The 25,578-nt window shown below is 38.1% G+C and overlaps 1 protein-coding gene, 1 long non-coding RNA gene and 1 pseudogene across 2 annotated transcripts; 2 read left to right on the top strand and 1 right to left on the bottom strand.

Moving 5' to 3' along the window:
- Positions 1–1,536: 1,536 nt before the first annotated feature.
- On the bottom strand, positions 1,537–24,350 carry LOC149114379 (tetratricopeptide repeat protein 28-like). Its single transcript, XM_089286897.1, has 6 exons — positions 24,268–24,350; positions 23,622–23,686; positions 23,412–23,487; positions 22,635–22,720; positions 3,258–4,591; positions 1,537–2,521 (listed from the first exon to the last, which is right to left on the bottom strand). Exons 5-6 carry the CDS (start codon positions 4,579–4,581, stop codon positions 2,487–2,489), a joined length of 1,359 nt encoding a protein of 452 aa, XP_089143023.1. The 5' UTR covers positions 4,582–4,591; positions 22,635–22,720; positions 23,412–23,487; positions 23,622–23,686; positions 24,268–24,350; the 3' UTR covers positions 1,537–2,486.
- On the top strand, positions 5,451–14,898 carry LOC149114380 (uncharacterized). The gene is made up of 2 exons (XR_016206462.1): positions 5,451–5,717; positions 14,032–14,898. It is a non-coding gene; the product is annotated as an uncharacterized LOC149114380 (long non-coding RNA).
- On the top strand, positions 8,089–12,726 carry LOC149114381 (uncharacterized; annotated as a pseudogene).
- Positions 24,351–25,578: the final 1,228 nt, after the last annotated feature.

Raw genomic sequence — 25,578 nt, 5'->3', positions numbered from 1 at the left:
TCAGCCCATTTCTTAGTTATCAGTAAAGTTTGCAGCTATAAGTTAACTTCTAAATGAATTCAAATTTTGACCAATTCTCAGTAAACCCCATTCCGGCCCTCTGAGAACTAACAATTTGCCCGGGTCAGGCGTGAAATGGTCAATTGTCAATTGTTGAAATGGTCAAATGCTGAATTTTGGGCCCGAAAATGTTCGAATCTCGCCGGCTGTCTTTTGAAGAGATCAATATGGTTGCGGACAAATAAATATCGAATTTGTTTCCTCGTCTGTCTGTGCACAGACCCCTTTTTTAATTCGCAAAACAGTATTAAGCGGACGGGAAATGAAAACTCGTCGCAAAAATATAAACCTCCTGTGGTCATACTCTTTGTGAACACTTGTTGATGTTTTTTTTTTTCCCTCAAACTAATCCCGAAATTTTGAAGCTTTTAACCCAATAAAATAGTGTATGAATATCTCGCGCAGCATGGACCACAAGGACCGACAAACCTCCCAAAGTGTGTTTTTCCCATCAGCTCGTGTATTAGAATTCACATTAAAAACATCGAAAGACGCTATATAATGATTCAAAATTTTCAGGCTAGGAGCTGACGAACCTAAACGTGTATGAATTTCACTCGATAACAGTGTTTACTTCGTATGCAACTGTAAATTTCGATATCAATTTGGGTAAAAGTTATTGGCATGAATTAATTTCTGTACAGAACTATCGGTGAGGTGTTTTATGATGAATACATCCAGTCCTCGGTCAAAAAAATAACGGTCCAAAACAAACGCTTATATCGGTTATTGACAAGGCATGAGGTCAAGATGGCCGCGGATATTAGCCAAGTTCTTCTCTGCGCCGTCTGTGCGTCAAGATCCAAAAACACAAAAATTAACGAGGCTAACATCCAGCCTGCCTGACGGAACAATGTTTACCAAAAACGCATTTATTATATGGCATAATGTCAATAGTCATCATTTTCTTGTTGGAAAGAGGTAATTCCGAGTGAGTCTGCTGGTTTTAGTCTTACTCACTCGAGTAGTTAGTCACAGCGCAGGGGAAATTTAAGGGCAATTCTCTCGCCGTTTGTGCCCTTCAACGAGAGCGTGCGAAATTTAATACACAGCAGCGTTTCTTTACCGTAATCAGGGAGAGGACAATGGAATATATATACAGCTTTTTTTCCCTCCACCCTACCACTCCTAGTCAAATGAGCAAAGAACATTCAACTAAAAGGAAAAAAATCCAAGTATAAAACCGTTGACACTCATTTTAAGCAATACTTACCTAACAACTTCAACTTGAATTGGAAAAAAGTAAATGAGCCGCCGTAGCGAATTCTAAACGCACAGCTACCATAAAGGAAAAGTCAACTGTCGAAATGTCAACTTTCTATAGTTTATACAGCTAGAGCAGTTAATTTACTTTTATCAACTTGAAGTTGACAATTAGCAAGCTTCAGGTCCCGCCGACGCCGCAGTTGTTTTTTGTCCAGAACCTAATATATATCTGAGAAGAAGTCTACAGAACTGGACTGGAGCTGAGATCTAAATTACTTACAGTTTTAATTGACTCCTCTAGACTTAGAATTAAAAAGCAATAGGGTCGTCATTTTTTCCTAAGTAGTATATGCCTTTAGGGAAGAAAAGTTCTTCTTATTTTACAAAAGTGCAATGTTCAGGATAATTGTGATAAGTATAATGCGAACAATTTCTCATGTTACTCTAATTTAACTATCAAGTAAGCGTTCTTTCAGTCGCACTATTTACAAAGGTATTTAAGGTATTTGTAAAGTTTACTGCATGGCCCAGCAAATTAACCATGCACAGTGCTCGACAGAAATTCAAAATGCTAATTATGCTCTTATCATTTCTTTTGGTAATTAACTGGACATACCCACTTAATGCTTGATAAAATAACAGATTGTAAAGCTCTTCTTCCTTGTAAAAAATATTATGATTAATGAAAATACTAACAAAACCTAGATGTTCTGCATAAAAACTGGTCAAAAATGAAACAACGGCAAAGGAAATGTTTCTGAGCTATTTTTCTTTAAAATCTTACTTCTTCAATTAAGTTACTTTTACAATTGCTACTAAGTGTGAGAATTTTTCATGTACGATATTTGGAAAAAAATTAACAAGTCTTGCCGGTTTGTAAAAAAAAAAAAAAGGTTTTTCAGTCAAGCCTCAGTTTGGTATTGCACTCCTAATTCCGATACCAAAATTTATTCAGCAACACTCAACACTCAGCTGTACACTGCACGATCCGGTTAAGTTTCGAATCTTTTTTCGTTAAAATAACTTAGAAAAGTGATTTTATACTTGCAAGAGAAGCAACGGCTTCATCTAAAAAAAGTGAATATTTAACAAAACTTCAAGGATTAGCGTGTAATATTTCTACAGAGGCTAAATATTAAACATCGATTTATTTCTGATATACAACTTAGCACTAGAACTTAAAGGTCATTAGGTCATGGCATATTTTTCTTCTCACGCGATCACTCGCTGCCGTCCTGGTCATCCTTGCCAACACCTGACAAAGAGAGTAAACAAACCACAAAAGATGTGTAGCATCTATATTCATTATCTTAAAGAATAGTTGCCTAATTACAAAATGTACATTGATTTTAGCAGATTATCCGGATTCATGGCTGTGGCTTGTTAAACTGTAAACTTAATTCTACAGGAAGCGTAAGCAATTTGAGGATAGAATTTTGATATGGACGCCTTGGGTGACTGGGTGACATCACAATGTTGCGAGATCTTTTGAAGAAAGGTGGATCATACAAACCAGCCAACGGTGATCTCTTTGTCTTTTTCAACAACATTAAAAATTGCTTTTGGAGATTAAACAGAACATAATTACATTGCTAAATCCAGCGCAAAAAATAACGATCAAGTGTGATGTCAAAATGCGAGAAAATCAGGAAGCCAAAAATTCGCAAGTTTTCAAATCTCCGCAGTTTTCATGTAGTAACTGAACTTCGACATACGAGGGTGCTTTTTAATTCTTTCAAAAATTTCGTTGCAATTTTGTTTCGTAACTTCATGGTCAACACTCATGATCGACAGAGCTAACTTCAGTTGTAAAATACATTAGCCGCAAAAGATCAAACGACAAGCGTACGGAAATAATTAGATATAGAAACCTGACCCTGTTTTGAAAATACACAGAGTTGACTTATAACATCTAAGAAAATTGTGAGTAAATACCAGGAGACCTTTGCTAGATATAAAGAAAGCACGTGCATGGTTTCATTGAATCGTACCTTTCTTTCCAAAATCAAATGTCACGTCATCTCCAACCAGTATAAAAGGTGCCCACTGGTTCACGTCATAGCCCTCACTTCTCATCCACTTCATGGCCTCGTGTAGAGATTCACCAGCACTTCCCCCAGCAACAAGGTGATCGTAGAAATGACTCATTAACTGCTCTGTTGCTTTGTCATCCAGGGCCCACAGTACCACCAAAACTGAGCGTGCGCCAGATCCTAAGAATGCTCGGGCAATTCCAACAGCTCCCTCGACTTTTGTCTGTCCACGAGCACTGTGGCAACAGCTAAGGACTACCAGTTTAGCTCGCAGTTGAACTTTTGAGATGTCTGCCATCGTCAATAAGTACAGTCCTTCTTGAGGTATCCCGTTAGGAACACGAAAAGATGGTGCAAGGGCAATTGCTCCTCTTTCAGCATCACTGTGTGCGGCGATATGAATCAGGGCCACTGAATTCATCGCTTGAAGTATTGCCGCCTTAGTCGCTTGGTGTCCTAACAAAGGCTCAACACCCAGCTTTTCTGCTATCATCTTAGCTTCGTTTTCTGCACATTGTAGTCTCGAAATTGTCGTGAGTTTTCCTTTGAAATGCACTTCACCAACATCAGAGTTTCCCACTATCAATGCACCAGTCTGACAGTGATAGTCTGCTGAACTTTCATTAATGAGCTTGAGAGTTGTTAAAGAAGGAATGACACGGATCCTGAAATTCTCGGATAAGTACTTTCCGCTTTTACCAGTTAAGGCAGCGTACGGAATTTGGTATAAGGCACGATCAGGAACAATGATGATTTCAGGGCCCTCAAGAAAGCCCTCCACAGGAGCGATGATAAGTTTGTAACAGATAGCAAGGTTCATTTTGGGTCTTTGGTTAGCTTTACTTTCCTCTCCAATTCGCCAACCTCTATGGCTGTCTTCCTCGTCTGTTTTGGATTCTGGCTGAAAACAGTGTAAAGATTGGTCTTCACAAAGCTCCTCTGGTAAAACGCCAAAACTTCTGAAATCAAAAAACTCATCCAAACGCTGACTTAATCCTTCCCGAGCAATAAGGTCATTTCCTTTTATCTTCTGGAAATGTGTGACTTCGCCTGCTTTAAGAGTCCACAAATAAATGCTGTCAGAATGATATGAGACGTACAGACAGGTGCGGTTACATTCTTTGTCCACGATGCCTTCAAGACCAGCCCAAGTTCGAGGATTAGCAGAGATTTTATTCTCCACAGAGTACTGAGCTGACATCAGATCTGCCAAAGCCCTGGCCCTCGATAGCTCTGAGACATACAGAGCTTCAGTAGGATTTCCGGTTTCACAGGGAAACATACTGAGATCTCTGTAGGAAGGAATATTGCGATCAGAAAAGGAAATCTTAAATTGATCGTTGTCGCGGAGGGAGCCGCGCATTTCCTGGCATTTTTCAACATGAGAAAAGTAATGCGAGATACCCGACTGACTTTGCACAGAGAAGACATCATGCTAGATACCAATGACTCCCAAACATTTATGGAGCTTGTGATATCAATTAACTGGTGAATTTGGCTCCATGGTTGATATATTCAAGTAATTTTGTCCTTCAAAAAAATACTGAATTTCTGGGTAATAAAAGCGTCAACTAAAACCCAATACATCCTTTTTAACTCGTGAATTGCGCGCATGCGCAAGAGCGAGTTGTAGCTATGATGGGAAGAATGGCACTCGCTCGCTCGCTCGATTGGTCGATTCCTGTAAACTTTTTTCGATTTTAGGCTTTTGCGTGCATTTGATAGCTTTTGGCGAGTAATAAACAAATGAAATGGCGACCTTTGTTACAAAGAATAGTGGTGGGTGAAAAAGAAGCTAATGATAATCGTAAAAGAGTTTAAAACTATACGTTTTTCATCCGTGAATTAAGTTTGCCGGATCTCCGAATATACTTTTGTCTGTTGCAGCGTATATTTCATTTATGGCGTCAATGCTTCTACTTTTTGAATGTATACCGTATGCAGGAAATTATTAGTGTGCCCGAGAAAGGAAAAAAAAAAAAGGAAGGAAATTAAGAAAAACGAAAAATATCTTGCAGGCGGCAGATTTGTTCCACCTTCCTTTGCGTTTCAATTTACACTAGTAGGTACTCCGCAGTACCTGAAGGCCATCCACGCACGCTTCTGAAACTGATGGAAAATATGTTATTTATTAAATAGTGTTAAAACACGCTGAACTTTTGGTTAATGCCACCGCGGGCTCAAAAGACTCGAGTGTTGGCGAAGTTGACCTGCTCGCCGAGACCGATGTTATGAAGTGTCGCCCACGGCCCACTGCTCGTTTAGTGAGTCCTTTAAGGTGGCTGTGTTTGCTATTCCTGGAGCTGCATCGACGTTGGAAACTGGTTCGTAAAGTTTGAGTTCGCGAATGGCTTGGTGAATGTTTCTGTACTGGAGTCCTTCATTGTGTTAGAAAAGAGCCTTCGTGCCATTGCCCAGGTAAGCACTTACAGTTTGTAGCTTAAACGATAAAAGGTTTTTTTTTATGGATATCCTCTATCATGGCTCATCTTTTTGTTCTAAAGAAAATGCAATTAATAGATCGACCGTACTTCGCTTGTCCTCGGAAAGTGCTCGTAAAGTCACCTGACAAATTGGGTAGGAATGTTTGCGTTCGCCGTTTTATAAATTATATGGAGGGCTACTACGCAATGGACGCGTTAATGAGTGGAGATGCTTGTAATCAGTCCCGGGTATATTCAGGGACAACAAAATCTGTAAAACCGACGTCTAGCCAGTACCGGGCGTTTATACAATACGTCGATCTCCCCGCTCGCTGGAGTTACGCCATAACTATGGAAAGCGAGCAAGCCAAATACAAACAAATCAAAGCCAAATATGAGCAAATCAAAGCCAAATATGAGCACATCAAAGCAGAGTACACACAAATCATAGCCGAATACGAGCAAATCAAAGCCGAATACGAGCAAATCAAAGCCAAATACGAGCAAATCAAAGCCAAATACGAGCAAATCAAAGCCAAATATGAGCAGGTAAATGCCAAATTTGATCAATTCTCCAGATCTGCCAACCAGACATGCGAGTGCAACACCTCAGCGGTAACTGATCATCATACCAAGGAGAAAACCAAATTTAACGACCAGGAACCTCTGGTGAAAGTGCCAACTGATAATTCACTTGAATATCGTGTTTCACTAAGTCATGAATTTATCAAGAGCAGAATGTCAAGGACCACGGTTGACGTTTGTACAAGTTCATGGAGGTTGCATTGTAGAAGGAAACGTGAAAGAGAACCTTCCAGAATTCCATATAGGATAATCATCAAACTGCTCAAAAAAACAAAAGTTTTTCGAAATGCAGTGAAGTCATACCTTAAAAGAAGCATTCCAAGTTCATCTAAACTAAAACTTTTTCTGTCTGCACGTAATTGTTGTTATTTCAGTGAACGGTTAGTCAGATCTAAATTTTTATTACCATCAAAAAAGTTCTCCCTCAGCCAAAATGTTTACCTATGTGTTGTGCGACTGAGAACATTAAAGCACAAGAAGTCGCCCTTATTTTGTATGTGTGTTGACGGGAGAACATTAAAGAAATTAAAATGCTGTCGGGTCAAAACTTATTGTGTATCTCACAGAGTCATCTCTCTAAGTGGTGATGTTGAAGAGAATCCAGGGCCATCAAATCAATGCAGTGCGACCACTACTTGTAATTTAGTGGCACATCGCTCCTCAATTACCAATTCAGTTTCATTATTGGAAACTAGGTTGTCTGAATTAAATAGAACGGCAGTTGATGTTGGAGGAGGTGGTGATTGCTTCTTTCGAGCTGTTTCACATCAACTTTATGGCAATCCTAATAACCATTCTCATATACGTAGCCTTGGTGTCCAGTATTTACTGCAGAACCCTGAACAGTTCATAGAGAGTAACACTGATCATTCTTGGCAAGACTATTTGAACAATATGTCATGTCAGGGAACATGGGCTGATGCAATTATAATTCAAGCAGTGGCCAATTGTCTAAATTTGTCAATTCATATTGCCGAATCATTTGAAACTTTTGCTCCTGTTACCGTTGTTCAAGCAGTGAATGTGACAGGAGAACGCACAAACATTTACATCGGACACATAAGTGAAACTCATTACGTTTCTACAGTAGAAAAGAGAAATTGTGGGGTACCAAACAACAAAACACGTGATCAAAGTGTAGATGAAAGAAAAACAATTGATAAAAAGGAAAAACGCAGAGCTGATCGAGGTTACATGAAAGAATACATGAAAAAGAGAAGAGCTAATGCAGATTTTAGAAAAAGAGAGAATCAAAATTCTGTGCAAAGGTACAACAATATTGAAACAATTAGGGAAAAAAAGAACCAAACTGTCACAAAAAGAAAAATGACCAACCCAGAACACATAAGAGAAATTGACAAAAAGTCTAAAAGGAAACGGAAAGCTGAGAACCCAGATCACATAAAGGAAATTGCAAAAAAGTCATCTAGAAGACAAAAGGTTAAGAATCCAGAACAGGTCAGAGAAATTGACAAAAAGTCCTTCAGAAAACGTAAAGAAAAGAACCCAGAACAGAGAAGAGAAATTGATAAACAGAGTTTTAAGAAACGGAAAGCAAAGAATCCAGAGCATAGAAAAGAAGTTGATAAACAGAGTTTTAAGAAACGGAAAGCCAAAAATCCAGAACATAGAAAAGAAATTGATAAACAGAGTTTTAGGAAACGGAAAGCAGATAACCCAGTACACATTGAGCAAGTAAACAGAAATGCTAAAGTTAGGAGAACCACTAAATTCAAACTATCAAAGTATTCAAATATGACTATACCAGCCAATGATAATCAACTTGAAAATGCTCAAAAGTCATCACACTTATCAACCAATAATGATCAGTTGTTACAAACAGAGAAAAATGAAAGCAGTGTTATTTCTTTGATAAATTTGTTTCACAAAAACATTAAATGTGGCCCAGAATACATATGTACCTGTTGTGACCAGTTATGGTACAAGTCTTCAGCATTGAAATGTAATGTTAACAGGTATAAGGCATGTTCACAAGATCTTGTTGAGTCTTGTGTCACTGGGGTGAGAAGTGTAGAAAATACTGAATGGATTTGCAGAACTTGTGACTCAAATCTAAAGAAAGGCAACCTTCCCAGCCTCTCTAAAGCCAATAAAATGAGTTTTCCTAAAAAACCTGACTTGTTAAATTTAACACCATTGGAAGAACGGCTTATATCACCTCGTATTCCGTTTATGCAAATTCGTGAGCTACCAAGAGGTGGCCAGTTGTCAATTCATGGAAACATTGTCAATGTACCAACTGATGTAAATTCAACTGTTCACTGTCTACCAAGGACCATCAATGAATCACAAACCATTCCAATAAAACTTAAAAGGCGTCTGAGCTATAAGCATCATTACCAGTTTCAGAATATTAGACCTAAGAAAGTATTAGATGCAGCAAAATATCTTGTAGACACAAGTGATTTATTCAAGAGAGAAGGCATAGAGGTACAAAATGCTTGGTTAGATAACTTAAGTTTGCAATCTAGTGCCTATGAAGACTGGAGTGAATTTGTTGAAAACTCTGACACTCCAAGTAATAATGATTTACATACACAAACAGATGAAATTGTTCCAGAGGATAAAACACAAGATTTTCAAAAGAGTATTTCCAATGCAGATGATGAAAATCCAGGCTGTGAAAAAGAAGATAGTGATGACTGGTGTGAAGTTGATGAACGCCCATCAGGGGTTACAGATACACTATTACAGGAACCAAATGTAGTAGAAAATGTAGACAGAATAATTTCTTTTGCCCCAGGGGAAGGGAATAGACCATTAGGAATATTTATGGACAAAGATTCTGAATATTTATCATTTCCCACAATATTCTGTGGAAAACGGAGACCTGCTAACAATGAAAGAAAGGTTCCTGTATCATACAGTACAATTTGCAAGTGGGAGCTAAGATGCCAGGATAGAAGAGCTGCAATGTCTGTACCAAACATTTTCTATAAGTTAAAAAAACTGCAAATCAAACAAATTCAAGATACTGCTTGTATTTCTCTCAGAAAATGTAAGACAAAAGGGAAGAAGTACACTGCTGGTGAATTGAAGTCAGAGGATTATCTCAATAAGCTGGTACATCTCGATGAAGGTTTCAGAGTTCTAAAAAATCTTAGAGGGTCACCACCTTATTATGAAAAATGTAAAAAAGACTTGTTTGCTATGATTCGTCAACTAGGCAACCCAACATGGTTTTGCTCTTTTTCAGCTGCTGAAACAAGGTGGTCTCATCTTCTCAAAACTTTAGGTAGAATTGTTGAGAAAAAAGAGTATACTGATGGTGAAATCCAACAAATGACATGGGAACAAAAATCAGATCTTATTCAAAAAGATCCTGTCACTTGTGCAAGGAACTTTGACCACATGGTACACTTGTTTATTTCCGATGTTTTAAAGAGCAATGTAATGCCAATAGGAGAAATAGCTGATTATTTTTACAGAGTTGAATTTCAACAAAGAGGAAGCCCACATATTCATGGTTTATTTTGGGTGAAGGAAGCCCCACAATATGAAAAAAGTTCTGATGAAGAAATCGTGAACTTTGTTGACAAGTACATCACTTGCTGTAAACCAGATAGTCCAAGTGAAATGGAAGATCTTGTAAACTTGCAATTGCACAGGCATGCCAAAACATGTAAGAAGGGGGCGCATAAGATATGCAGGTTTAACTTTCCATTACCACCAATGCCAAGGACAATGATTTTAACACCTCTTGAGAATTCCTGCTACGATGAAGAGAACCAGAAAGATATAAAAGAAAATGCTGAAAGAATAAAAGAAGTTCTTGACAACATGAAATATGGTGAAGATATAACATTTGAAGGTTTTCTTAACAACTTACAATTAACTGAAGAAAGTTACATCTTAGCTATAAGACACACCCTAAAGAGGGCAACGTTATGTTTGAAAAGGGCACCATCTGAAATAAGGATAAACAATTATAACAATGTTTTACTCAAAGCCTGGCAAGCAAACATGGACATTCAATATGTACTAGATCCCTATGCATGTGCCACATACATACTCTCTTACATTACAAAAGGACAGAGAGGTATGAGCAGGCTTCTAGAAAAGGCATCTGAAGAAGCCCAATCTGGTAATAAAGATGTTACAAATAGAGTGAGGCACATTGGAAACAAATTTTTAAATGCAGTTGAAATCAGTGCCCAAGAAGCTGTTTATCTTGTTTTACAAATGCCCATGAGAAGATCTTCCCGTGATTTTCAGTTTATTAGCTCATCACCTCCAGATGACAGGACATTTTTGTTAAAGAAACTGGATAAGCTCAAGGAATTGCCTGACAGTTCACCTGACATAGAATCTGACAACATAATTAAGCGTTATCAAAGGAGACCAAAACAGTTAGAAAAGTTGTGTTTAGCTAACTTTGTTGCATGGTATAACTATGTTAAAGATGAACATGCTGATTGGAGTGGAAATGGGTCATCAGTCACAGGTCTTGATGACTTCTTACCAGAAACAAGCTTTGATGACAATACTGATGATGACCCTATTAGTATTAATGTCACTGAGTGTCAATTTGAGCCACATGAATACAAACTTAAAGGAGGAATGAAACTGGTTAAACGAAAGAAACCTAAAATCATACGATCTGTTAGGTACAATAAAGATAAGGATCCAGAAAACCATTTTCGAGAACAGCTTATGCTTTATACACCATGGCGAAATGAAACTACTGATTTAATGAAAGAATGTCAAACTTACCAAGAACGATTTGAACAGGTTAAGGATAAAGTTATCAGCAATAGGCGTCAACATGAATACCATTCAGAAATACTAGATAAAGCAATGGAAGATATGAATAATGCTGAATATGACAACTTTGACACTGTTGCTCCAAATGCAGAGCATATCAGTAAGCAGGACTGTGCTGTCAAGGAGAAGCCTAGTGAATTATTTGCTTGCTTTGATCCTAGAAAAAACAAGGACCATGAACAGTATGATTTGCTAGATGATATCGGAATCTTCCCTAGAAGTAATGATGAGGAGGAACTCGTTATAAAGCGGATGTCTGATGATAATTATTTTGCACTTGTCCGCTCTTTGAATGAAAAACAGAGACAATTTTTTTATCATGTGTTACATTCAATAAAAACTAGGGATGACCCTCTTAGATTGTTCTTAAGTGGAGGTGCTGGAGTTGGCAAAAGTACAGTCACCAATGCATTATATGAAGCATTAATAAGATATCTGAATAGTATTGCAGGGGAAAATCCAGATGATGTGAAAGTTGTAAAAGCAGCTCCTACTGGTAAAGCAGCTTTTAATATTAAAGGCAATACATTACATTCTGCTTTTAAGATACCTGCCAATAGAGGTTTTGAGTATTGTGCACTGGACAGCGACAGACTAAATACCATTAGGGCGCAACTCAAGAAACTTAAGACAATTTTTATTGATGAGATATCCATGGTAGGAAGTGGCATGTTTAACTTCTTGAATGCAAGACTGCAACAAATAATGGGGACAAAAGAACTATTTGGTGGAATTAGTTTAATAACTGTTGGTGATCTTTTCCAGTTAAAACCAGTTTTTGATAAGTGGATCTTTGAAAATTCTGCAATAGGCTACAGTGCTTTAGCAAGTAACATTTGGACAGAGAATTTCACCCTGTTTGAATTGACAGAAATAATGAGACAAAAGGATGACAGAGAATTCGCTGAGCTACTCAATCGCTTGAGAGAGGGAAAACATTCTGAAGATGATGTAGCCATTTTAAAACAGAGACTTCTGAAAGTCACACCTCAAGAAGATAATTATCCTATGAACATGACACATTTATTTACTACAAATGCATCAGTAGATGCTCACAACAATGCCCTATATACTATCTCTAAAACTGATAAAGCGCAGGTAAAGGCTGTGGACATCGTAGTTGGGGATATTGCCGATGATCTGAAACAACAAATGAAAAACAAAATCCCAGAGGATCCTACAAAGACAATGGGTTTATATTCACTTGTGTCTCTGGCAACTATGGCAAAATATGACTTGACAACTAATATTGATGTGACTGATGGACTAACTAATGGTGCAGAGTGTATGATAGAGAACATAGACTACAGAGTAGAAAATTCCATCAGACCAAGTATTATTTGGGTATCATTTCCACATCCTGAAATAGGCAAAAAGCAGCGCAGAGAATATGTACATTTGTACAAGAGAAGCTTAAATAAAAAGTGGACACCAGTTTTAGAAGTAACAAGACAATTCCGGATTAATAAAAAAAGTCAAGTGCAAGTTCTTCGACGGCAATTTCCTCTTAGACCTGCTGCTGCAAAGACTATTCACCGTTGTCAAGGTGACTCATTAGATGAAGCAGTTGTTGATTTTCCAGCATCCACAAGGGAGCATATGCATTATGTTGGTTTAAGCCGAGTAAGAAACAGTTCTGCACTACATGTTCTCAATTTGAATGAAAACAAAATCAAGGTTAGTGAGAAAGTTAAAGATGAAATGAGGAGAATGAGAACAGAAGCAAGTCTTCTGCCATTAGCAGTATTACAGACTGCAGATTCACCCAAAACAAAAACAATCATATTTCAAAATGTCAGGTCTCTCCACCTCCACATACATGATGTCCGAAGTGATTACAATATTCAAAAGGCTGATGTCAACATTTTCGTTGAAACAAAACTTTGCTTGTTAGATAGAGATGATGTGTATCAGCTCAGGGGATTTACACTTTACAGAAATGACTTCAATCTCTCCAATATCAGAACTTGTTATGGAACAGCTGTGTACGTTAAGAATGATTTGAACTGCACTCACTTACCATGCAGATTCAACACCAATAATGTTGAAATTACCATTATGGTTCTAAGCCAACCAATTCCAAATATTTATGTTATTGGTGTCTACCGCTCTAAAACTAAGGTACCAATTTCACAGTTTCTCGATGCTCTTACTCATCTGCATAACTCAGTGTTAACAGACCCTACAATTCCCACTATACTGCTTGGAGATTTCAATGTTAATCTAATGGAGGTATCTGCAGAACAAAAGGCTCTCAAAAAGTCTCTGATAACAGACAGGGGATACACACAGTTGATTGACCAGTACACTACTGACTACCGTACACATTTAGATCACATTTATACAAATGTACCACAGCTTATTCAATCTGCAGGTACCTTAGAGTCATACTACAGTGATCATAAGCCTATCTTTATTTCTTTAGCAACTGTTCACAAGTGAGTTAAAAGAGAAACATCATTGAAAGTATGTCCTGAAAAATGCATTTGACTAATTTTTTTTACAGTTTGTCATTCATAATGATCAGTCGTAGTCATAGCCACCATTGTTTGTTTTTGGCTTTTTATCACATCTTTGATGTTTTCTACCTGTGTAATAAGAACAATAAAATATTGTTTTTATTAAGTATGGTTTTCTTCAGTTTGGAACCAACATTCTATATCAGAAAATGACTTCAAATATCATTATACATGTACATGAGCCGCTGTAGTGTCCAATTTTCTAGCTACAAGATACAATGAAACATTGCATAGTTTATGTAAAAGAACACACTTAGGTTTGAGTCTGACATCCCCCTCCAAATTAGAGTGATCGACCTCATATACAGGTGGGTATTTTCTTTGATTATAATGTCTCATAAGGGGGTGGGGTGTCAGGGTGGGCCAACAGCCTTACTAACACTTTGCTAACACTTGTTATATCTTCTTATAAAATTGCAGATCATTCAGAGCTTATATCACATACATTGGCAACTGGACTATGGAGACTACTAATACTGTCACTATAAGAAGTGGAATGATATACAGTCGTGTAGTTACTTGTGGATGATAATCGACAGAGACATACTGTACAGCACTGCGGTCAATTATATTCATTCTGCATTAACATGTAGTACCTGAGTTACTGTTCTGGAGCTACAAAAAAAAAATGAAACAGCATGAAAAATGCAGGGACAGCATCACTGGAGTTCATGCAGTTAATAACACAAATTACAAAGAAAGAAGTACATGTGTTATATTTGTTGGAACTATTGCTGTCTACTTCACTGAAAACAACGATGTGGTCTTGAGAACTTAAAATCAAATAGTGAATTCAGCAGCTTCCATCCATTCGTTGGTTATATTCATACAAGCACCATGAACTTCTATCATGACAATTTCAACTAGTAACAACATTTCGTACAATACTTAATTGTAAACTGCACACTTTCAACTATTTAGACTCTGTGATTGCCTTCCTCAGAGGCATTTTTTAAATGAACTAGGCCTCTAAGGCTTTGTATGAAGCAAAGATACTGGTAAGTGCCAGTTTGATTTTACCATAGTCATAGTTACCACAAGAAACCAGTTGATGTAAAAACCACCATAAATGCAATCAATTCACTGCCAGACTACTAAATAATCAAAGATTAGAGGAGAACATAATTTTGACACCTTCAGTTAGCTTGAGTTTGACTGATTTCATAGTAAATCCACTAGTTATTCCTTGTGAACTAATTTAGTACATAATGTCTTGAGTTCCCATTTGTAAACCAGTTTTACTGGCAGACATATTTTCAAAAAACCAAGTAAAAAATATACATCTCATATTTATCTGTGCAATTTCCTTCTTTACACTCAAATCTGGGTGAGTCACTTGCAGCTGCTTTTAAACCCTTGTTCACAGTGCAATTCTCACAAGCTCCTAAACATACATTAATCTTTTAGGAAATATTTCAAAGTCCTTTAGAATAGTTTGAAATTTTCAGTAAGTAGCCACAAGTCTTTGGCTGATCAGAAGTCCTTGAAAAATAAATTATCAAAAACATTCGCCACTCTTAACTTACTCACTACTTTTCCACACCCTGTTGGAGGGGGGAGGGGGACTCCCTTGTGGAAAGGGTGGGGCTGTTTTTCTCACTTAACAAGGGTGCAAATCTCACTTAAGGTGCCTCTAATTTTAGTCATCAGAACCTTTTGGGGTTGCACACAAAAAATTAATATATAAAGGAAATGCTGTCATTATAGCCCATTTTTAAGTGATATTTCTTTGCAGTCAAATAATGTTGAAGCCACAGCCAGATTGGTCTCATTTAGGAGTTTAATTTAAATTCCCAACATTTTCACTTTGGAGTACCCCCACCCAGATTATGTGCAACATTGCTTTGGGTTATTTTCTGTTACCTTGGAGCATTATTTCCCAATACAGCCCTCACACTCACTTATCAAGACCTTATCCCTACACACAAGCAAGAGCATACCTGGGGGGGGGGGGTCCTATGGTGCCCGTGGCCCCCCTTTAATAAGCCTTTTTTGAGCAAACAACCTACGACAGATGTGGAGGTTGACATCACAATCTGGTAACACAGTGTGACCCCCACCCCCCTTGAACAATCGTGCCTACACCCCTGAAAAGCTACTTATTTCACCTCTGCAACAGTAATGTTACACACTGAAGTAATCAGCCAAAATATTTTTCAACCTCAGAATGCATTCTAATTATAAACCCTACGATATCAAGTTTCCTTAAAATAGGTCTCCTTGGGTAAATATTACCCCATGCCATTAAGCATCAAGTGCTTAAATTTGCTCCACTGTTTTCAGACACTTAAGGAAAGATGATTTATTATTACAGATTTCTTAACAAATTCACTACAAAAAGTAAAGTGACACCAGCAAAACTCCAGCAAGAGACTCCACAGTGAACTGTTGTTTTTATTGTAACTTTGTTTACCATAATTTCATACACCAAGACTCCATATTCATGCAGGAGGAATTATAAAATCTGACTGGCTGCTAAATAAACAAAACCTTAACCCTTGTTAATAAGAATCTCACCAATTGAAACCAAGTTAAGGGAAATCTAAGCATAGTGTAACAGTCTCAATGGAGACTAGAAACTGACATTGAAATCAATCAACGTGACCAGTTCTTTGAAATATTTCAACTTTTTAAAATTTGGCTTGCTGTTGTTTCTTGTCATTTCTGTGCCATTTAAACAAAATTTGGCCGATTTTAAGTTATTGACTGTAGCATAAATAACCTAAAATCGCTCAGATCTCGTTTAAACACTATAAAATATGATAAGAAATAAGTATTAAATGCTTCATATTAAAAACGAGGGTAATAAATATCCTAATCAGTGAATTTACATCAGTTGATTTCGTTTCAGTCCCTAATCTCCATACAAAATCAAGCACTGCACTTGAATCTCCCGTGAACTAATATAGATTACAAAAGCTGAAAAAATCCATATTAAAAAACTCAAACGATGAACCCTTCACAAAATGAGACTTCCAGGAAGTATCAAATCAAATAGAACTCACAAATGGAAGACTGCGTGACACCTCATGTTTATTTTCAAACTCCGACTCTTTTAGAAAGAAAAATTTTACCTTCTTTTGGTGCATTTTAGTACATATTGGAGCGGCTAAAACCCACATTTGACCATACCATAAAAGCGTTGACAGACTTTACCACAAATTTCTTTCTCTTTCACCGTTTCATTTCGTGCGTGACATCGAAACGGATATTTGCATTCCAAGGAAACTGTTATCATTCATTGTACAACGATTTTCAGAGCTAGAAACGTAGCTTAACAAAAACTACTATTTCGCAATGACCGGTGAATAATCGAGACCTAAATTAATATCAAGCAGCAAAACATAAAACAAACGCGTGCACAACCCGCCGAAATTAATACAAAGCCACCGAGAAGTAAACATCCAGCGTCGCGCAGTCTCCTCCGCCTTTTATCAGTTGTCTCAACGAAAGTTAATTTAACATTGCACGAAATCCTTGGAGCTCTGCTCTTATCACTACCGAACATGTAAAAATGGACCTTCATTTATTCAGGAATACCTACAAACTCTTTCAAACGAAAAGACTCCAATAAATTCAACGTCTTAACACCATTGATTTGAAGCTAAGGGTAACACTTTGAAAAGTAGTATTTAAGCTCCTGGCCGAAGTGTTGCATACTTCAAAACGACTACAGTACCGTAACAACAACCAGAAAAAATAATAATAAGCTTATGTTTGCCTCACGTCTTCGCTCGCTTACTTCGACGTAACCTCGAAGAATTGTCTCATATAAACGTGTTCAATTCTTGAGACAAAAATACTCATACAATTAACAACGTAATAACACAATTTCCCCATCTCTGGGCTTACTTTGCGGCGACTGCATTTAAAACCATACATCTGATCTAGAATCTTTCACGGGCATGTTTTCATTAACAACGCTATCTCAATTCTCCCACATCAGCATCGCCATCGCTTGATTCTTCCCTCTGGACCACCTTTTATAGTAACGCAAACGGCACAGAACAACAACAACACAGTTTGTTTATCTTCAGACTTACTTTGCGGCGACTGCTTTTAAGACAATACATGTGTCACTGTCATACGTAATCGTGACGTTTTCCATCAACAACAACATCTCTTCCACTTCACCATCACTGCGATTCTTACAGTCGGGGACCAGCTCTTCCAAAACATCGCTGAACACGGTAACGTGAACAGGACTGCCATCTGGAACCTCCATAACTACCGAAGCATAGCGACGAACAGGGCAGTCCACAGTTCTCATGGAATAGCCGCATCTATCACATCGCACAACAAGGGTTCCCATTGCTTGAAGAATCCTTCTGGAGCACTTCCTACATTGAAGATACGACTCTACCTTCTCAACACACTGAAAACTTCGGATCGTCAAAGTGCTGGAAGCAGATCCTTCTCGTATTTCTTCTTCCGTCGCCAGCGGGATCGCTGACAAACATTCACTCATCTCTTCCGCTCTGATAATACTGCTCACCACTGTAGAGACTTTCTTCTTGCCCAACCACCGTCGAACTTGTACAGGAGATATGGTGTACACGCGGCCAACTTCCACAGCGGAAATATGACCCTCCCATAAATCCAGCTCAATTTTACCCGTTTCATCTGCAAACAACGCGTTGGCAACTTTCAGCCCTCTGGATTTTGTCACTGTTGGCTCAGCTACACCAACTATTTTGCCGCGGATGGACATCAAGTCTCCCTCGTTGAACTTGTCAATGATTTCTCTTACCAAAATTCTCTTCTCCTCATCATTGCTCCCTACTTCCTCGAATTGAAACGAATACTCCGTTGGCTGCGGTGAAGAAATTTTGGTCATGTCATTGATGATGACTTTGGAACCATCCGACGTGTAAGTAAACCTTTGCAACTTTACTGGCGTGCGCGACCGCTCACTATCAACCAAAAGCTTCCTCTTGGTCTTCGAGTATATCAGCGCGGATAGCTGCCTATCACTTGACGTCTGCAGAACCATTGTTGAATAGTCCATAGTGTTCCGCTTATTCCTTCTGGACTCCGATACTTTGTGCACGTACGCAATTATGGAATCACGACATTCATCGCGCGCCCTGGATGAACTCGCCACTGCAACATTACTTCTTTGTACGGAACCTTCGCCTTCCCCCATTTGCTTTCCACTGTTCGAAGTTTGTACTGAACCTTCGCCTTCCCGAGAAGTACTTGACATTTCTTCTCTACTAATGCAGTTCAACTTCGCAGCAGATTGTCGCCTTCCACTGTTGCTCTTCTTTTTTGCACTTTTAGAAGACATCATTCTGACAACACACCCTAACCCTACGAGCTCTTATGGCGTCATGTGAATATCTGGTTGTGACGAAGGTTTGGCAACTTTCCTCGAGGGACAACACCCTGGAATCTAGTCCGCCTCAACTTACATGTAGCTCCAAGGACCACCCATTCACAGGGCCTTTCATGGGCAAAACATGGCTCCGAAAACACACAATAAATTTGATTGGCTGGATTCTAGACTAACATCTTAACTAACTTAACGCTGATTTTCTTCTCCAAAATTTCAGCTGCCTCATCTCTTACTAAAACCATTCGATCACAGCACCTACAGAGTTACAGGAAATTTAAAACCAACCTCGTTCCCAGGGTCTCTCATCTTACCGCCCCCTGGAGCGAGGGAGGAGAGACCCTCCCACACACTGGTTACGTGCCACTTTCACAATTCACAACATTAGGAAGGGGTCCTCTGTAATCAGCAATTTGTCACGTTGAACTTTGTCGAATTCAAAATATCGCCCTGCGACTTCCATTACTCGCAATGTTTAACAGTGCAGAATATTACTACAGGACATTGCCGCAGAACATCCCCGGGAGGGGGGTACTCCCTTATATGGCCTATATAGGTATGTGCGGCCCCAAAGGGTAGGGTTTTTCAGCCGTTTTAGTCATAAACAAGGTATCGATTTTGGCCATTTTCGTTATAAATAGGGTATGGTTTTAACACTCTCGTCTTTAATTGAGTATATTTCTTAGAAGAAGCTACTTTTTCATCATTATCAATAAGACCGTCAACAAAAGCCCTTCATAACGTCAGTATAAGGCAACTGGGCCACCCGCAACGGTCATAAATAGGGTATCGAATTTTTGGCCAGGTCACAAATAGGGTAGGAAAAATCACAGATTTTGGTCATAAATAGGGTAAGGGTTTTGGGAAGTGGGCCACACACCCCCACCCAAATTTTCTGAGAGTACCCCCCCGCCCCCACAGGAGAAAATCATATTGATCCTGGTTAATTTTGGTGACAATACATCCCGTACTCCCGTAGGCTAAGTATAGACAAAATTCCTACTAGGCCACTAATCCCTTCAATAATTTAATTGTCATCTCCAAGATTCTGGAAGACACGTGACCAGCGTGTGCCAGGGTTCACTCCAGGGGGCGGTAAGATGAGAGACCCTGAGAAAGAGGTTGATTTAAAACTGGCTTATGCTGACAATTTTCAGTGAACTTCGTCATAACAAAACACATGAAAGCCACTGCGGGTAACAATTTTACCCTGCTTTCAACTTTATTTGTTAAAATCTGTTAACTTATCGAAGGGTTTTAGTTAGGGATCCGCCTATCCATATATATGTTTGAGAAAGAGGCACTGTACTGTTGAATTATAACCTAGTTCCCAGGGCTTTTCCCATAGAGTTTCGTTAGTTGGGTATCAGCCAAAAAACAATCCACCAGCGTACATGATATAAATTTATTCAATACTAAGTTCGCAATGCATTATAGAACGATTTCAAATATGGCTGTTTTCCGCTGTTTTGTGAGTGGAGGGAAACTTTGTTCCTTTGTTTTGACCCATTTTTCTCACGATCAAAGCAAAACAAGACCAGATTAAGTATTGTTTTAGTTTAATTTATTGTGTGACTGATGTTATGAGCACTTTCATTAGAAACATCCCAGCCGGTCGGAACGAGCGCGAGTTAGAAAAACCCTCAAGTTTACCCACTAGCATTGTCCCTGCACATATCCACGATGACCGGCGATGGTCGTACAGGCTTGTTAATGGAAATTTTTATGCTGGTAGAACAAAATGAAAATCAGGAATTATTTGTAATTATTTCTATGTAGATGCGACTGAAAACGCCATGTTTAGACGCCCACTCAAGCTCCTTCAACAAAAATTAACTCGCCCGGACTCCTAACTTAGGCGCCTCAGGCGACCGAGCTCCCGTTATACATGCAGTAGCCTTCATAAGCACAAGAAAAAGAAACATTTCCCTTCTTTCTTGTTCTTCCGCATATGCTTATTTCACATGTGGGAACTCCCGAAAAGTAAGCACAAGCATAAGTTCATTCAATCACTATGCTGTTTCATCAATGATCTAACTGGCACTGCGCATGCGTACTTTACTAGTGTGAACAACCTTGTACTTGTCTTCACCCTCATACTAATAAGTATATCAGATGTGCGAAACAGGCTTTAAGCGCGGTACTCACTTGCAACACAAGCAGAAGAATAAGCATAACAAGCTTATGCACGGGTGAACACAGCTGCAGCATAGGCATAAGCACAAACACTCAGTCTTATGCTTATGCTTACGTCGATGTCATGTTGAATAAGGAAATGGTTCCTATTAGCAGTATAATGCTCGCTGATTGCCTGAAAGTCTTTCGCTTATGTTTATACTTATGCTTATGCCAACCAAGCCCTAACTAGACAACACAAACATAGAAACAACGCAAGCTTATCTTATGCATATATGCTTATCCTTATGTCCGAGCCTCTCATCTAGCGCATAAGCTTTTATGGTTATCCCTATCCTTACATCGCAAGTGAATACCGACCTTAACATTGCAACAATAGCTTTTCGATAAACAAAACTTCACCCTTTTGAACTTTCCCTCCGCAAACCTTTCAACTAAAATCTAGACGAGTGATTGTCTTACACCAACTTCTACTCAGCACATATTTTCTGTCTTTGAAGCTTAATTTCATTTCATTTCATATTCCTCAAAATGTTCCTTTACCGGTCCAACACCTCTTAGAACGCTTCATACCCTTTTATGGAAATCAAACATCATTTTCTATTGACGATATTTAAATTACATTGCCTCATCAAATTCACGAGTTGGCTCACAGAGCCTTTGATTTAATATTTGGAGGTTCTCAAAGAAAATACACCGGGTACAAAATTTACTGGGACAGTGAATCGTGTAATGCCTGCTTAATATTCGGAATTGATAACCTTTTAGTTGGATCATGACCAGAAAGTGAATCCCTGATGGACCCTGATGCCAATTAGACAAACTGATGAATTATTTTAAACAAAGATTCCACTCTACTATGACCTCCTGGGAAAGGGTAACGCTACTAAAAGGTTGTAAACGAGGAAAGTAATTGATTTATTTTCATGTAAACTCTCGGAACATTTGCAGTTGTGGCTCAGTTTATCTACTGAGATTAAATGGAAATTTTTGAAAAAAAGCTCTCATACACTTAAGGAATATTTTTCTCTTTGTAAGTTAGCAAGGAAGCTTTGGGCCCCTTATAATTCGCCGCATTCATTTTTACGACAAGTTTTACATTAAGTGTTGGTTTAAAAGTGTGATACTTTTAGTGACAAGTTTTGGAAACTGAAATTCATCCTGAAATCCAAATTATTCTACGTTCCACACTACTCTGATAACAACAAGAGTTTGTTATTTCGAATCGAGAATTCTTGATTCACGATAACATTATAAATTTAATACTGTACGTGCAAAAAGACGAAAAACTGATGAAGCCGTTTCCAACAATATGTCTATCCTGACATGCGCATAATTAAATGGTCAACAATCTGTTACCGAATTCCCGCTGCCTTTAAAAAGACGAATTGTCTGCGTAAGGCGACACAGGACTGTCATATTTTCACTGTCAGGGTTTATTAGCAGGAAAACATAATTAGCGACTTCAATAATCTTTCGTTACCATTAGGATCATTTTTGTTTGAAAAACAAACAATAACGTGTTTAGCCATAAATAACATAGAAAACGTACCAGTTATTCCCTTTCACTCGGTTTCGAGGATGCAAAAGCAACGAACGTCGTGAGTGTCTCTTTTACAAGAAAACGGCTTTGTTTGTCTACGGGATAGCAGAAATAAAGCACTAGTTTATTCAATGCACGTATTTCTATAATAAGACTCTGTTTTGCCTGTAATTAGACTCCGCTGATATAGACGAACAATTGTGAAATTTTGAATTCAGAGCTACACAATTGCGAGATACTACTGACAAACCCTACTTGAAAAAAATGAAAGTTTCAGACCAAGATAGACGAAGATGTCATAAAATTCACAAAGAAACATAAACAATCAAAACCGCAATTTACCGACCAAGATAAGCTCAGGAAAACTGAAAGCCGCCGATCTAAAGGAACACGCTAAACTGAAAGTCTTGATCACAGACTTAGATAGACGCAAAACTCACAATTCACAGAGAAAAATAAGACGGAAATCTGGAAATCGCAGATCATTAAGAAGCTCAAACTGTAGGCCTCACGCGAAGATAAACACATTTAGCTGCCAGTCAGAGGCTGACAGACGTGACAAACTGACAGTCACAAATAAAATGAACACAAGAAAGAAAAACCACAGACGAAGATTAGCGAGCATGAAACTGAAAGTAGCCAAGGATTCCAGTCGATCCCTTCTAAAGGTTAATTTTCTGCACTGAACTTTGCAACTTTTCTTTCACATACGTAACTCCACATTTCTGCAATCTTAATTAATTTAAACCGAATACATATAGCCATGAAAACATGGTTTAAACTTACTATTCTAACCGTCACTTGAGATGTGCGAATCAGAACGAAATCCAGCTTCACCTACCTCATCAACAAGGCTCTTTCTCTAAAAAGACAATGACACATTAGTCCTTGATTTTAAAAGAAACATTTCAAAATATTTTTAATGCACAGTAGAAATGTAAACGAGGACATCAAACAGACGATATCTTCTATATATCTTAAGTTTGCTTTTCTTACCGTGACTTGAGGAGTCAAAATCAGAATGAAATCCAATTCAGTCTGGATCAGCAAAAGGAATCTTCCTGTGAGATGACAATGAATTACTGATGGCATTAAATATCATCTAAATGGGAAATAACAATGACCAGTTGGGATTAGTTATACGAGGGCAGTCTGAATCCTTTACTTCACACTACTTTTGCCGGCAATTTCAGCACAACTTTTTTTTTTGTACTATATATGTTGTTTTGGTAGAACCTGTTCCATCATATAACGTTTGATCAACAAAATTTAGCCTTATAAACCTTACAGCAGCCTTATATTTAAAATTACTACTGTCCGGAGAACTGTCGATGTCTGGAAATCTTTACAAACGATTTAAAAACTTTGCAAATTTGTGACAATTTTCAAGAACACCTTGAAATACAGGCGCTTAGAAAATTCTTGGAATCTTCACTACTCCTTTTTAACTTTTTGAAATAATTACAATGTAATCTTAATTGTAAAAGTCAAAAACCGCACTGTGGAGGTTCATTAAAGTATGTATGCATGTATGTATGTATGTAGAATAAGCACTAGATTAATAGATAAAGATATTTACCAAAAACGAGGTCTGTTAGAATACCGTTACAGGAAACCTGAATCAAATCAAATATGTACTCACAACTATTTCCCTTTCGCAGTATGAAGGAAAAAAATGACAGCAAAAGCCTCTAAAAGCTAAGCTCGTGAGAAGACAAAAGGGAATTTGTCTGCAAGATAACAGGAGAATAATCACAGCCTTGTTGATATATTCTATTCCATACTTTACCTAACACCAAGATACTGAAGTATAAGACGGATAGCTTTCTACTAACAACAAAACCCAAATACCCCATTTTTAATTTGTTACCTCTGTCAGAGCTGAGAGTCAAATATAAATTTTCCGTTCTGCGCCCACCCATCTTTTCAGAATCAATTTTTTCTTCTCTCTTCCAGGAAAGATATTTTTCTCCAGTTTTATCTAATGTATATGGGAAGGTATAGTTTACCATGCTCAACATCTCAATACATAGTAACCAGTTAATTTGACTAGTTTATACTTCTTAATGCGCAAATGCAATTTATATAAATGTTACTAATTTCTGTGTTCATGTCATGGTATAGTTCATCTTAAATAGAAAACAGTTTTCGTTAGTTCTTTAGTTCAAAACTTAAGTTAAACTTACTGTACGTACTTACCGTTCAATGACAAATTCAAATCAGAATAAAATTCCAATTTCTAGCCTCTGGCAGCTAAAACAGCGTCTCCTTCAAAATAACAGTGACGCGCGAGTTATCAGACTTTCGAACCATAGGATACGCATTCGATTTCGACTGGCCACGGAGTTTTTTTTTATATATTTACAGACCATGCACCAAATTAAAGAAATTGAGCGAGTAAATATTTAATATCTGCAGCCCGCTGCAGCTATACTGAAATTTGTAATTCCCTTTAGCCTATCCAGCCCTATCACCTATTTTGAAGAATTTGGCACAGTCTTATTTTGGCGTATAAAAACATCTGTCATTGCTACACATGATAGGCATGTTTCATTTTTTGCCTCGTGTTTCAGTTTCCATCCTCAATGTAAGTCACGCTTGCACAGTTTAGGTACATGTTTGTTTTCTTAATATATGCTGTACACACATGTATGACTCAGTGAATAATAACTGTTTAACTTTCGTCTGTGTTGCTGAGGCTTAAGGAAATGTGCGATGAGATGACTGAAGCGACACATGCAGGAGTTGCAATCATAATCAGCATAACAAAGTCTTTAGTTCAGACAAAGCTATTCTGTGGGAAAGTCTGTTTCTAATGGCCTGCAGGTAACAGGGAGAGAGGGTTACCCTAACTAGCACTCACACATTTCCTCCTTTTTTTCTTCGTCGTGTTTACAAGGCAGCCTGGGTGACCCGGGTAGGCGGGTTACCCTATCTGCGTGCTAGGGTTACC

Source organism: Orbicella faveolata, unplaced genomic scaffold (assembly GCF_042242905.1).
Source record: "Orbicella faveolata isolate gen_17 unplaced genomic scaffold, um_ofav_v1 contig_14, whole genome shotgun sequence".
Classification (NCBI taxonomy): domain Eukaryota; kingdom Metazoa; phylum Cnidaria; class Anthozoa; order Scleractinia; family Merulinidae; genus Orbicella; species Orbicella faveolata.
This window is presented reverse-complemented; position numbering and strand designations above follow the sequence as displayed.

Excerpts from the sequence above, each read along its gene's own strand:
- LOC149114379 (XM_089286897.1), bottom strand. The coding sequence starts at position 4,581 with ATGTTTCCCTGTGAAACCGGAAATCCTACTGAAGCTCTGTATGTCTCA. Across the intron at positions 2,522-3,257 it reads ATTTGATTTTGGAAAGAAAG|GTGTTGGCAAGGATGACCAG; the intron begins GTACGATTCAAT and ends TCTCTTTGTCAG.